This window comes from Phallusia mammillata, chromosome 8 (genome assembly GCF_965637545.1).
Source record: "Phallusia mammillata chromosome 8, kaPhaMamm4.hap1.1, whole genome shotgun sequence".
NCBI lineage: Eukaryota > Metazoa > Chordata > Ascidiacea > Phlebobranchia > Ascidiidae > Phallusia > Phallusia mammillata.
Window position 1 is genome coordinate 12,761,582 of NC_137259.1, and position 14,329 is coordinate 12,775,910.

General features: G+C 35.1%; 3 protein-coding genes across 4 annotated transcripts; all 3 read right to left on the reverse strand.

The window, feature by feature from the left end:
• Positions 1–55: 55 nt before the first annotated feature.
• LOC145204350 (glycosaminoglycan xylosylkinase-like) lies at positions 56–7,421 on the reverse strand. Its single transcript, XM_080076860.1, has 9 exons — positions 6,887–7,421; positions 6,510–6,717; positions 6,056–6,237; positions 4,905–5,101; positions 4,554–4,699; positions 3,890–4,113; positions 3,754–3,813; positions 3,133–3,267; positions 56–1,460 (listed from the first exon to the last, which is right to left on the reverse strand). Exons 1-9 carry the CDS (start codon positions 6,994–6,996, stop codon positions 1,373–1,375), a joined length of 1,350 nt encoding a protein of 449 aa, XP_079932986.1. The 5' UTR covers positions 6,997–7,421; the 3' UTR covers positions 56–1,372.
• Positions 7,422–7,596: 175 nt separating this feature from the next.
• Positions 7,597–11,359, reverse strand: LOC145204351 (surfeit locus protein 2-like). 2 transcript variants are annotated; one of them, XM_080076862.1, is made up of 6 exons: positions 11,191–11,359; positions 9,158–9,321; positions 8,956–9,059; positions 8,557–8,628; positions 8,327–8,395; positions 7,597–8,215 (listed from the first exon to the last, which is right to left on the reverse strand). In XM_080076862.1, exons 1-6 carry the CDS (start codon positions 11,266–11,268, stop codon positions 8,007–8,009), a joined length of 696 nt encoding a protein of 231 aa, XP_079932988.1. In that variant the 5' UTR covers positions 11,269–11,359; the 3' UTR covers positions 7,597–8,006. The 2 variants fall into 2 exon arrangements, with proteins under 2 accessions (XP_079932988.1, XP_079932987.1); XM_080076861.1 differs by having other exon boundaries at positions 7,597–8,248.
• Positions 11,360–11,891: 532 nt separating this feature from the next.
• On the reverse strand, positions 11,892–14,163 carry LOC145204349 (ATP-binding cassette sub-family E member 1-like). The gene is made up of 2 exons (XM_080076859.1): positions 12,608–14,163; positions 11,892–12,449 (listed from the first exon to the last, which is right to left on the reverse strand). The coding sequence occupies exons 1-2, from the start codon at positions 14,114–14,116 to the stop codon at positions 12,156–12,158; spliced, it is 1,803 nt and encodes a 600-aa protein (XP_079932985.1). The 5' UTR covers positions 14,117–14,163; the 3' UTR covers positions 11,892–12,155.
• Between the last annotated feature and the right edge of the window lie 166 nt (positions 14,164–14,329).

Genomic DNA, 14,329 nt, shown 5'->3' on the forward strand with positions numbered 1-14,329 from the left:
AGTGTACTAATCTGCTGCACTAACTGTCTACATACTTTGAGACAAATAAAAAAAAAATTTTGGCACAATATTTTATTAAAAATATGCTAACTGTGCGATCATAATCACAGTGAAGACTGAAGAGTATAGCTTTAAACCTACTTTTCAGCTAAAGTATTTTGAGCATAAATATGTTTCACACATTAAAGCAATACATAATGGTGCAGTTACTGCATTTGATTATATAGACACAAAGGAAGCAAATATAAATGACACTTAAAAAGCAGCATCTAATTCAGTTTATAATGATGCAGCACCAGATAAATAACTGTTAAGGTGCAGTTCGGGCAAACATTAAACCCATTGTGGCACACAGAAGCACAGTGCAAAAATTTGTGGGCGTTTTGTCCAGTAAGACACCATTTTCAAGAAAAAATGCCAGTTTTATAACTCATTAGTAACAAAACAATACAGGGTTACGATTTTCAAAATCCAATAAAACGCCGCATTTCAAGATTGCTAATAGTATGTGTTACAAAGTAAAGAAAACTACAGAGATTCTAAACAGTAAAACAAAAACAGTTAATTCGGATTTGACATAAAAACGAATAAGAAAAAAATACATGCAAAAACGAAACAAACATTATATATTTTCACTGCAAGGCAGGCATAACAGACAGCAAGCGATCATGTTTTAGTATCACTCAATCTGAATACTGTTATTGGTTAAGGTTCATTCAAAAGCAAATTGTGACTCCAACAACTAAACATGTAACAAATATAATATTATTATGTGCTGTTTAACTCAGTGGATCTTTCCAAAGGGAGGAAATTTACAACAAACTTGAGGAGAGAATTTACTTTATGTTTTACATTTGGTTTGTAAATTGACACTTAGGGAGGAATGCTAATGTTTTGAATTGTTGTTAAAGGTTTGGGAAGACTGATTTAATTGCAAAGATGGTCTCAGATCCAGAAGCCAATGTTTTTTCTTTCCAGAGTTGTTTCTTAATTTTCATAATGTTCATTTTTTGCTACACTAAATTAAACAGTAACAGTGCAAAAAGAGGCAACGATAAGTGCTTGAAATTTTATGCTGCATTGAAAGAAATGCAAATGCCGAAACTATTTTTGATGATCCTCATTTACCCTTTAGCAAAATTACTAAAAAATTGTTGAAACCGTTAAGTATGCTTAACATGCGTTATTAAGATTGAAAAACGCAAAAAAATCAAACACTACATTTCTACCACTTGGTGGCTACTGACAAACCAAGAAATATATTCAACTGATTATCAAAAATAAAATTACCAAAAGAAGGCAAAATAGTAGTCAACACAATAAAGTGTAGAAAATTCCACTGGCCTGCCTTATGATATTGTACAGGTTTCTGTTATGTGCCGGTCCATGATTCAACAATTACATTTGACTTTCCTCTGTCTTTAATGCAAGTTTCCATAGTGTCTAAAATTCTTGGTAACCTGTATAAAAAATTTATGTTTTTATGCAACAAATTTAAAAACTATGATTTCTCTTTTTTGTTTAATATTTAAAAAGTACAAATAATTTAAGCAATAAACGACATTTCAGTAAAAATTGAAATTTTGCGCAGTAAACAAAAAGATCAACTGATTTAGAGTGTAGAACTTTCTTCTAACTAGAAGGGTGGCTTAGCACATATTGTCCTTGCACATACACTATGATCTATTTTAAAACATAAATATATTTCCTATGCTTATTTTGTATTGGGTCCCATATTAGCCATCGTCTTTTATAACCTTGGTTGTTTCTGCAAGCAAAAACTCATGGGTCCCCACACATGCAAAGTTGTAGATAATCCATTTCAATAGATAACAATGAGTAAGTTTGGTATTGTGAAGACAAACACAGTGATTGGTACTGTGCATATTTAAATATGCTATATGGAGTAAAAACATTTAAATTAAAACACTCATTTTAGGGGGCTAGTAGGATAACTAATGGAGGTTCAACACACACAAACTTAAAAGTAGGAAACCACAATGACTCAATCAATAGTACTGCAAAATTTTAGTCCAATCTGCCAACGTTTAAAATTTCAACCACTAGAGGTGTTTTGAGCAACAACCGTTAATGTTTCTGATGCCAAAGGGCTGTTAACAACAACCCCCGAACTGCAATGGCGCAATAACGATAATTGGCATACTTTACAAGCTATCCAAATTTTAGCCAATTCTGACATTGTTTACAAACTCACCCTGTTTAGGGGGCTAGCAGGGTAAATACTAGGGTTATCCAGACAAACAAAGTGGGATGCACATCTACATAACTACATCTACCATCTGTATAAGTTTCAGCCACATCCATCAAGCATTTGATGGCAAACAAGTCAGACAAACTTCGGGGAAAAAAACATTTTAGGGGCTAATGGGGTAAATACTGGGGTTACCAACAAAAACAAAGTGGGATGTACATCTACATAACTACATCTACCATCTGTGAAAATTTCAGCCGAATCCATCAAACATTTGATAGAAAAACGAGTCGGACAAACTTCAGGGGAAAATACCCATTTTAGGGGGCTAGCGGGGTAAATACTGGGGTTATCAACAAAAACAAAGTGGGATGCACATCTACATAACTACATCTACCATCTGTATAAGTTTCAGCCACATCCATCAAGCATTTGATGGCAAAACGAGTCAGACAAACTTCGGGGGGGGGGGATTTTTTAGGGGGCTAGCGGGGTAAATACTGGGGTTATCAACAAAAACAAAGTGGGATGCACATATACATAACTACATCTACCATCTGTGTAAATTTCAGCCGAATCCATCAAACATTTGATAGAAAAACGAGTCGGACAAACTTCGGGGGAAAATACCCATTTTATGGGGCTAGCGGGGTAAATGCTGGGATTATCAACAAAAACAAAGCGGGATGCACATCTACATAACTACATCTACCATCTGTGTAAATTTCAGCCAAATCCATTAAACATTTGATGGAAAAACGAGTCGGACAAACTTTGGGGAGAAGAAAAAAAAAGAAAACAAACAAACATTTTGAGTAAAATCAATATGTGTCCCCTTCAGGGAAGGGGACCCATAATAATTATTAGCAAGATACTAAAGCAGAGCATAGAAATGGGAAGATAATGCAAACTTCAAGTACCTGATTTCCATAGCTTTCAGATGTGATTGGTGAAGAATCGGTGCAATTGGATCATCATCCATAATTGCCTTTAAAAGTTTAGTAAGGACACCACCAGACAATTTGTGTAAGGTATGCAGGGTTGTGTTCCGTAATCTACAATAAAGTTGAAAGTAACAAACAAAAAACATTTGTTCATAAAAATGAAACAAACTAGAAACATCCCTTTCATATATGTTGCAAATTTCAACAACCCTTATACTTACTGGTCAACCAAAAATAAATTTTATTTGGGTCCCTATTCTCACTTGGCCTTAACCAACCTAGTCATGTCTGTAGAAATGAATGCGTCCCACATATACGTACATTCGAATTTGCAACAACAAGACAGTGCAATTACTTTTAGATTTAGAGAAAAAAAAATAGTAAAAAGCATGTAATGCATTTGTAGCATTCAGTTATAAATCTAAGTGTTCATTTTATATCAATGACACAATTTTGCTTTATCCAGGCTATTTTTATCCGAAAACGGTTTAACTAAGTTATTCGTCAAAAGGAGGATCAAAATGAACCAAAAGTTAGGAACAGTTAAAATACAATCAAAACTGTACATAAAAACTTTGTATAGCCAACTGTACTTACAAGCAGCACTGTCGAAGAGGAGCCAAAATGCTTGGGTCATGCACATTAGGATTGCCAAAACTACAAAAAAAAAGTTTTAATACCACAAACATTCCTGTGAAACAGACATATTATGAAATAGTCATTGTTTTTTTACCTTTTGGCGTTATCAAGCATTAGCATCATAACATCAGGTCCATGGTCTTTAAAAACTTCATAATGATGACGGTCAGCATTTCCAATTAAATAATCAAAGACAGCACCATCAGTTATGTCCAAAAGACGTGGTCCACTGTCATATGGAGGCTTGTGTTTCACCACAGAATCACAATATGTCTCATCAACCTCCCATTTTGCACTTCGTCCATCAATGTATGTTCTCTGTTCAATACAGTAAGTGAGTATATTATTCCAGCATAAAGTGGTTGGTGAACTTAAAAGGTGGCTTTCCTATCTACTCCCAGTTTATATATTCTATAACCTACTCACGGATTACTATACACACCATTTGATCCACACATATATGTTACTTACAATATAAAAATGGTGCAATAATTTTTAGATTCTCAAGGTGGTAAATGTGTACATTAAGTAAATGCATTGTAAAACTTTTAATGTTGGATACCAAATATATATGGACCACATGTGCTGACCCAGCTTTACCTGGAAAATTCAAAATGAATTTGAAGATAACAACGAACTGTTCCACTACTTGATAGAATTCAGGAAATATAATTTCTACACAAATCATGATGCATTTTTTGTATTTGACCTAACAATTTTTTTTCTGTTTTTGGCTGGGACAAGTCATAACCCCATACCTGGTAAGGATGCCGTTGTTTCGTAAACTTTGACCATTCATCTGGAAGCCACAGGGTAACTGAACCCTCCATTATTTCTCCATTAGCGCAAGCCATCTCTTCCTCTTTACAATAAAGACAGATTCCAAAGTAACAGATGTTGTTGTCTGCGTGAACAAAACATTTGCTTAGTTAAACAGTATGTTGTGACAACTGCATTAGCGAGTAATTTTTTTTCGGAGTTCAAAGTGTTTTAGTGTCAAAATATAAACTAAATGTTTTAAAAAAGCTGTTTAAAGAATTTTTACAAATATTTTATAGGTGGCAAGTCTAATATATGGTATGAAGATTTTGGTACTTTTATGTATTTACCTTTATTTCTAAAAGTTTTGAGCAGTCTTTCTGTAGCAACAGGCATTACTTCTGTCTTTAAGTTTAATACACGGCCAACAACCAAAGGAGCTCTTCGGAAATCGAAAATCCGATCTAGATGAAATGCAGCAATTTCTGCATTGTGACGATCATATCCATCATAAGGTTTGCCTTCAATGACATGGTCTCGTGCATATCTGTAAAGGACACATACGCTTGTTACTGAATGAACAGAAGGTCTATGCCATGATAAGGAATACATGTACAATTACTAAACAATGTAAAAGCAGCATGAAACAAGAAGAACATTAACCTTATAGACAGGGTTGCCATACCGTCCTTATTTCTAAGATTTGTCCTTATTTTGAAGGGCCATGTCTTAGAAAAGTTCATTGTCCTTATTTCTAAGAAATGTCCTTATTTTTGACTGTAGTCCTTATTTTGTCTTATTTTCAACAATTGCTATAGTCAAATTCCTGCTACAAGTAGAAGTAAACCTAGACCCGACCTGTTGTGAGATGCACTTAGTATTTTCTACGAACAACCAGTTGCTGAAACAGATTGTTTCTTTCCAAAATATATTGCAAATATTATGTCATGGCTCGTATAAATGCCAAGATTTGTTCAAAAACATTTGTTTCGTTTCGCATAAAAATTTAATTTTTCGGTTGTCCTTATTTTTGGTTTTAAGTCGATGGCAACCCTGCTTATAGATCAGTGGTTTTCAAACTTTTTCATTATTTTTTCAAAACGGTCCGGTTGCCATTATATCGAAGGCTCGGTCCTTAAGCTTGTGTATTTTAGCAAAATGAAAGTTGATTTGCAGAATTTTGGCTTATTCTGCAAAATCATGCATAACAATGATCCAAAGACAGTTTGTGACATCAGAGACAAGACAGAAAACATTACGATTTTGTGCAAACAATTGCATTTTTCTTATTTGCAATAAAGGCTATTGTTTAGCAATAGAGACAGCCGATCTTTAATACTACTTTGATTTTAACTTATTCAGTGACATAAACTGATGCCAAATAAGATTATACAAGTACGTCGCCACCTTTTCGCGGACCCCGCAAAATTGCTTCAAGGACCCCTGAAGGACCACGGACCCCAGTTTGTGAACCGCTGTTATAGATAATAACATGTTATACCTCTTCTGCTTGAAAACAACCTTCTGGCCACCTTCCAGCACCAACAAAAGTTTGATTTGAGTCCCTCTCGGTAAAGCATCTGCTTGGACAATCTTAGATGTACTCATGAGTTTTAGGATAGAAGCCATCTCCTTGTGGTATGTGGGATAAATTTGACGTTCTCCAACCCAACTTGCAGCAACCTAATCATGAACAAAATCAATGTGGTTAGTAGTATTTATTGATATTTTATAAAACTTATGAAATAAAAAATTAAAATCAACTGCCTTTGACAGCTGTTTTAAAATCAACTGCCTTTTGACAGTAGTTTTATTGGGTTATTGCCCAAATTGGTAGAAAATATTGCCATAAAAAGATGTGTATTAAATCGCAAAACTGTTTAAAAATAAATTGTCAAAATAATTGTTATTAGCTGTATGAATCTGTGTTATTTACCGACAGAACAACCACCTACTTGAAACAGTTTCTCACTGTTGTCTATTGAAGCAGACTTGAAATCCAACTTGAGGCGAAGAAGCTCAGATTCAACATATTTTTGTTCGTCTGTCTTTTGTACATCTTTCAAGTCATCTGACTTTTTATGGGATTCAAATGGTTTGTGATTATTATTGTGTACAATGACCTCGTGCTGGCCATCAACTGGCAAAATATGATCGTCATTTCTGCCAAAATATGTCTACAATTAAAATAATTCTTGTTTTTTAATGACTTTGATGTCATTTCATTAGATTTATCGTTTTCCCTTCCAAAGAATTAAAAAGGTCATTTTGTTATTGTCTTATTGGTTATGACCATGGTAGTCAATTACGAAAAAAATAAAAATATAGTTACCGTGTGTCTTGTACAGGTAGATCTTGTTCAACTCTGTTTATGATTTTGTACAGACTTCCAAGTACAATAAAAGATATAACACATAGGACAAAACGTTGCTTAAATTTCATTGCAACCACTGCAAGAATTGGTACCCACTGCAGTTTTTACTACAAAACCTCTCACCAACTCTAAGTGTTTTTTAAAAAGAAACAAAACACCGCCCCAAGTTGTCAGCACTCAGCAGTGAACTTAAACCTAAAACTGTTATCCTGTCCACTGGACACCTGTTCTGTTGTCATTTGCGTGGTGATCGATGAAGCGTGTAATTTAGGTTTTCTATGCTATACACCGGCACCGTATGTCGACTTTTACTCGTCATGCCAGTGATAAAAACAAGTAAAATCATCAGTATCATTATAGATTACTTACTGGTTATCTATGGTTCATCTACGATCTTTTGATCCATTTTTTAATTCAGAAACAACTTTACCAAACGTTGTTTTGGACAGGTTTTCAAAACATACCATTTTCAAGATATTTCGCAGTCCGCCGTTAGTGGATCGATGTTCACAAAAAAATCTTGCTTGTGTTTTCTGATACGGATTCATTTAAAAAAAGGCGTGGCAAGTTACCAATGCTTTTCTTTTTAGTTTTGCACATTTTACAAAAAACGCAATTGTTATGACTAACCCTAATACCACAGTCCCTTTAAACACAAAACAAACAAATACTGTTGCATCACATTTATAATTTAAATGTAGATTCTTTTGTGCACTAAACCAGTGGTTCTCAACCGCCGGTCCGCGTCAACGTTTCGGCCGGTCCGCCAAATATATCACAATTTTATATCTCAATTGCTAAATGCAAGATGTTGAAGGCAGAGAAATCGTGTGTAAGTCAACGCACTACTTCGCCTTGTAGAAACTTTATTAGTAGAACCACGTTTAACACGTATGTTATCAAACAGACAGGAGTAAACTTTTCATTTAATTGAATTTTTCATACTTTTTTGATCTGCATATTTTTGTCGTGATTACATTTTGGGTTGATTTTGAAAGTCCACCGGTCCGCAAAATTATTTTTGAAAGTTTACCGGTCCGCAAAGTTAAAAGGTTGAGAACCACTGCACTAAACGACACTATTTACTGGAAACGAGTTTTGATTTTTTTGGTGGTGGCTTCTTTGATTGCAATTTTAATAGCTTCTGCTTTTTTGCCAAAATAGACTGTTCTTTTGTGGATGATTTTCGCTTGGTTTCATTCTTTGTTGTGGCAGCTTCCATTGCTTTCTTCTTCTTTTTCTTGGAGAGTTTGGTTGGCTTTTTTACTTCTTCAGAATCATTTTCATCTGAAGATAATGTTAATCTTTCGAAATATTTTTCTGCAACACATTAGCAAGCAATTTATATGATACATATTTTTTTCTTGATTTTACAAATTATGCTTTTGGAAAACTAACCTGGGTAAAGATCTGAAAAACTGTCATCAGAGTCACTACCTCCTTTAAATTCATCTTCATACATATCAACTGTAACATAAACATCATAATACAACAAACTAAAATAAAAAGAAATAATACAAAGCTATCACCTAATTTTACAACATACTGGTAGAATGTTTTGCAGCCTAATAATATATACTTATTGTGAGTGGTTGAGAGCAGTGGTGCAATAGACTAGTTTTTCTTACCATCTTTAACTTTTTGTCTGTTCAGTTGAGGTGTGGGAATGAACTTTTCTCCGGTCTTCTGGCAAGCTTCCCCTAACAAGTCATAAACTGCATTACTATACACACAACACCCCAGACACTTAACTTAATATGCAATTTGACACACATGCACAACTTTTTTGAAAAGGGGAACATGACATTTAATGTTGTTTTAGATATAAAAGTAAATTAATAAAAAAGCAGAAATCAACATGTGTTCCGACTGTCCCCTCCCCTCTTGTAAAAGGATCTACATTCTACAATTAGCAACATACTACCTGATTTAAATGCAAAATAGGCAACCAGACACTGGTCATGTACGACACGTTTTTTAACTTGCAACAGATCTTTAGTAGTTTTTAAATGAAACAGAAGACTTACATCTCAATTTTGCCTTCAGAAACCTTCTTCCTTGAACATGACAATTGACATGTGCTGGAATCTTGTTTACATGCCGCAGAGTTAGTGTGCAAAAAAGATGATGTCTGAATACAGTGAAATAGATAATATACATAATTAGACTCAGGTAACATGAGAACACGAAAATTAACAACACAACCAGTTTAGTTGAAATAATTCATACTCATGATTTTTCTTGATGCTAGGAACAATGTGAGGTTCAAATACTTTGTAATCAAAGGGTTTAGAAATATCCTTTGCCAATCTTTTGTATTTCTTTCCATTCAAGTGTTGTCTAACTGCTGTCTCTATGCATGGCATTTCATGACTAGTCAAGGAACATCTGATCTGAAAAAAAGAATTCTGCTGAAAGATATTTTTTTCAAACCATAAGTAAACTATAAATAATTTTAATGCAATCTACGCGATCCACACAATCTACTTATAAAACGTATATATGTAACTTTTAAAAGGGTTGACAGTTAGGGCTTTTAGGGTGTTGGTGAGGGTTTACAATAAAAATAACACTATAATTTAGTTTTAGATGCCCAGTTTGGGCTTAATATTCACATATGTGTTGAGAGTGGTACTAAACACCGTATGGTACCGCATGTTAACACGTAAGAAAATTAGGCCCTGAAGGTATCTGGGATTAAATTGTAAAGCTATTATAAACCCTCACCCAGACCCTAATAGCCCTAACCGTCAACATCTTAGTTAGTTTTTTTTTAGTAGATTGCATAGATTGCGTATTTTAGAGGAGCCCTGCTTTGACTAGATATTTTCATGTCACAAGCTTAATATGTTTGTTGACATAGAAATTAATATTGTATTTGATTGCACAATCTTTATTTTATCAAGTTTTCTTGTTTCATTAATACATATGAAACAAAAATAAATCCAAGGTTTTGATGCACTAGTAAATGGTATATATGTACTAGTTTAATATTTAAAAAAAATACAGTTAGCTACAAGATCCTAAATTGTTGGCTCTATAAATTTTAAAGTGCTCTGATTAGGGTTCCTCTATTTCTCGACTTTTTCGTTTCTCGAAAAATGAGAAATTAAAAATCCATTTCTCGAAAATCTCGAAATTTTTATTTAGGCCGAGTTTCTAACAAAAACAAACAAACAATTTTTTTTTGTCTGTTTTTTCGCTTCTAGTAGCCATCGCAAGTAGTGATTCGCTAGCAAACCAGCAAAAAACGAAGCGACTGTAAAAGATCTTACGCAACCAGGCGTGACTACTGCCTGGGAAAGGTGAAAGTTTAGCGGCAACGCACACTGAAAATCGCTGTTTCGCAAGCAAAATATGAAAGTTATGTGTCCAGTCCGCTCTAGAGCCGAGTTGAAACGAAAAATACACAGAATAAGAGGTGTCGCATTTACTTTTTGTTTAAGATACATGACGAAATATTTCTCGAGAAATATTTATTTATTTCTCGAGAATCGAGACTCGATTTTTTCGAGATTTCTCGAAAAGGAACTCTAGCTCTGATCTTGGGCTCTTGGCGATTCACAAAAACTTTCTGTTTAAACTGGGACACCAGAGAAAAAAAGATTTACAATAATTGTTGAATTGTCTTCCAAAGACAATGTCTTTTTGCTTCACAGTTTGACAACCACTAGGTTAGCTGCTCATTAGGTCTGAGACAGGGGTGGGCAACCTTACTGTAGGGCCAATTATAAATGTCAAAATTGATTCGCGGGCCGCACATGTGTATGACACAAAGTGATTTTGCTTTGTTTCTTACCAAATATGCTTAACTACAAGTATAATTCGTATTTGATTGTATCCACATTTTGCCAGGTCGCAGAAAACTAGCATCAGGCGCACTAATCAGCTCAAAAATATGTAATAATTGGACTTGTTTACCAATACTTTTGAAATCCAAGCATGTCTTGCGGGCCGCCCAACCTTTAATGAAGGGCCGAATGCGGCCTGCGGGCCGCAGGTTGCCCACCCCTGGTCTAGAATATGATTTGACTGTTTTCCAAGTAAAAACTGGCTAATTAAATCAAAATCTGGGCAAAGTGCACCATGAACATAGTGTTTAAAAATAACTACTAAAGGTGCCATGGTAAAGGTTGGGGTTGGGATGATGGTTAGTTTTTTCGAAAACAACATAATGTGATTTCAAATACCTAAGCTTGGTTTAGCGCGGGCCTGTAGTTTGAAACTAACTAACAAAAAACAAATGGAATGCATATCTTTACCCTTTTGTTCTCGGTAATAGACAATGTGGGATGAAGTTTAAGAAGATCTTTAACTTCCACAGGCACACCCTCTTCCATTGCGGGACGTTTAACAACGTAAATCAGATTGACCCTAAACCTAAAGCTTAAACCCAGAAGTCACACCAATGATAAATATTCAAGATTATGGAACCTATCGTTCGCACATTCCAAAAACTGTCAAACGGTACCATGTTAATTAGCCCATTAAAAAACCTTTTAATGTGTAGTGTACTGGTTAGAAAATCACAAACTGGTTCTAAAAGATATAAATTTAATGGAGTTGCTTTGATCGATACGCTTGAATGCACACTACATGTGCTCGGAAATTTTTCCCATAATCGTAAAGTAATGTTACGAAAGTACGGATAAATTACTAAACCGTGAAGATTTATTATTATTTTAAATGTTGCAACAATTTTAACTGTCTCAGATAAAAAGCAAATTTTTGTAACTATATTACTGTCGCTACATAATGATTGATTTATATTTCAGATATTATAACAATTTTAGCAGCTCCTTACATCGCTGTCACATTTGATATTCGAAAGCGTTTTTTTTGCAGTAGGGATGTATGTTCAATATTACGCTTCCGTTTTTCCCACCAAATTAGATTTCCCTTTTCTGTGTGTTGTGTTTGCAACAAATAACTCTACTTTCCTCATTGAATAATTTGAATTAGGTAACCACAATAAACATGTTTATTCCTTTTCCCATGAACTTTGTTTTCCAATAGCACAAAATTATGCACAAGAGTTTCCACTACCAATTTAGAAACAACCACATGCGCAGCACAAAAACATAAAACTCTAGGTTTTTATGACTAATGTTTGATTTTAATGCTGTACATTCATGTTTACATGAGACAAAATCTGACAATAAATTCCAAAAAAACATTACATAAACCTCAGTGATGAGGCAATTTTTCCCCAAAGCAAAATATAAACTTAATCTTCCAAGAAAAAATACTGCCCAGACTTTTTCTGCGACGTGTCTTTTACTGAGTGCATCTTATTAATCCTGGGTCGAAAGTTGTTTGGGTCGCGACGGAAAGTGATTTCAAGAGATTTTAGGAAACAGTTCATTCCAGCAAGCAACAGCTGGGGATTGTTTGCAGTGGTTTTGATTGAGGGCTGTCCATCAAATACTATAACCCTGTCAGCAAGGTAAGTAGCCATGATGAAATCGTGCTCAACAACAAAGGCAGTCTTCTTTGCATGCAGAATAAACCTTTTGATGACCTGAATTTAAAGTAAAATCAATTTAAAACAGTAACAAAATAGTTTTCATGTTATCTTTAGCTCCTAAGACCTATAATCAGGCAATAAAAAACAGTACATTAAAATAGATAAACAAATAGTAGCTGGTTCTGTACCCCAATAAAATTACTTTACATTACCTTAGCAGCGACAATACGCTGTTCGGAATCTAGGTATGCAGATGGTTCATCAATTAGGTAAACATCTGCAGGCTTTCCAAGGCACAGTGTCAGGGCAACACGCTGCAATTCTCCACCAGATAAATTCTGTATCTCTTGATCAATGATTGAATCAATCATCAGTGGTTTCATAACATCAGTTATAAACTGAGGGTGGATATAGGATGCACGAATCTTGCCGTGGAACAATTGTCGAACTGTACCTGTGGACTTGGGGCTAATCTTCTGGGGCTTGTAGCTAATGTTAAGGGTGGGTACTTCCTCCCCTTCATCTGGAGCCAATTTGCCAGCCATCATTCGAATAAAAGTGGTCTTGCCTGTACCATTTTCTCCCAGCATTACAATTATTTCAGAGTCTGTGAATTCCCCACTTCTCACAGTAAGCTCGAAATCTCCAAGCTTCTTTACCATGTTGCCATAGCGATAACGGCACATTTTTTTAATCTCTTCTTCGCTGTCAGCTGTTTCTGATACCTTGAACACGAGTGCTGACTCCCTAAACCTCAAGTTTTCAGAGGGAACAAATCCATCAAGGAAGATGTTGATTCCTTCACGCACTGATGATGGCATTGTCACAACACCATATGCACCAGGCACACCATAAAGGCAACATATAAAATCTGAAAGATAGTCCAGGACACTCAAGTCATGCTCAACAACAATCACATAATTATTTGCTTTCACCAAATTCCTAATTGCAACAGCAGCATTAAGACGTTGCCTGACATCTAAATATGATGAAGGCTCATCAAACATGTATACATCAGCCTTTTGTACACACACTATTGCAATGGCAAATCTTTGCAATTCTCCTCCAGACAGGTCTTCTATCTTTCTATTAAGGACATGATTTAATTCCAACAGCTCACAGTAGTAGTCCTGTGTGCCAGTATCATCTTTTTTGTCCAACATTTGCTGCACTGTGCCTTTGACAGCCTTTGGAATTTGATCAACATACTGTGGTTTGATAACAGCTTTTAAATCATCTTCAACAATTTTGGTGAAGTAATTCTGCAATTCAGATCCTCTAAAGTTGTTGAGAATTTCATTCCAGTCAGGTGGGTCATCAAATCTTCCCAGATTTGGTTTTTGTTTGCCTGCAAGAATTTTTAATGCAGTTGACTTTCCTATGCCATTGGTTCCAACCAATCCTAGCACTTCTCCTGATCGTGGGATAGGCAATCTATGCAGCTTGAATGAATTTGCACTGTAGCGATGTGTGGTATCTTTTTCCAAATTACTTGGTAAGTTAATGATAGAAATAGCTTCAAAAGGGCACTTTTTTACACAGATACCACATCCGATGCAAAGCTCCTCAGATATCCATGCAATTTTGGAGGCTGGTGTCACCTCTATACACAACTTGCCCATTCTCACTACAGGACAAGATCTTCGACACTCTTGGCGACATCGTTTGGGTTTACATTTGTCAGAATTAACTATAGCGATTCTTGTATTTGAATCAGACATTTTGGCCTATTTATATGCCCTGAAATGGTATAAAAATGTTTACTATGGAATTTTATGTATTTTTTCTTAAAGAGTTTCAGTGGATAGTAAAAGCAAACTGGGTCTAAGTTTTTTGCTAGTACACAAAGATATCTAGTTCTAGGTCTAGTCACATAACTATATGACACACCGAATGACTATTATCAAGCTCCCGTTGTGTATACACTTATAAGA

What these genes read in the sequence shown, in the direction of transcription:
- LOC145204350 (XM_080076860.1), bottom strand. Translation starts at nt 6,996, where the DNA reads ATGAAATTTAAGCAACGTTTTGTCCTATGTGTTATATCTTTTATTGTA. An exon ending in CAAAACTTTTAGAAATAAAG is followed by an intron (nt 4,700 to 4,904) that starts GTAAATACATAA and finishes TTGTTCACGCAG; the next exon opens with ACAACAACATCTGTTACTTT. An exon ending in AACAACGGCATCCTTACCAG is followed by an intron (nt 4,114 to 4,553) that starts GTATGGGGTTAT and finishes TGTATTGAACAG; the next exon opens with AGAACATACATTGATGGACG.
- LOC145204351 (XM_080076861.1), bottom strand. Translation starts at nt 11,268, where the DNA reads ATGGAAGAGGGTGTGCCTGTGGAAGTTAAAGATCTTCTTAAACTTCAT. An exon ending in CTATTACCGAGAACAAAAGG is followed by an intron (nt 9,322 to 11,190) that starts GTAAAGATATGC and finishes TCTTTTTTTCAG; the next exon opens with ATCAGATGTTCCTTGACTAG. An exon ending in TCTGAAGGCAAAATTGAGAT is followed by an intron (nt 8,629 to 8,955) that starts GTAAGTCTTCTG and finishes ATGACTTGTTAG; the next exon opens with GGGAAGCTTGCCAGAAGACC.
- LOC145204349 (XM_080076859.1), bottom strand. Translation starts at nt 14,116, where the DNA reads ATGTCTGATTCAAATACAAGAATCGCTATAGTTAATTCTGACAAATGT. An exon ending in AGCGTATTGTCGCTGCTAAG is followed by an intron (nt 12,450 to 12,607) that starts GTAATGTAAAGT and finishes CTTTAAATTCAG; the next exon opens with GTCATCAAAAGGTTTATTCT.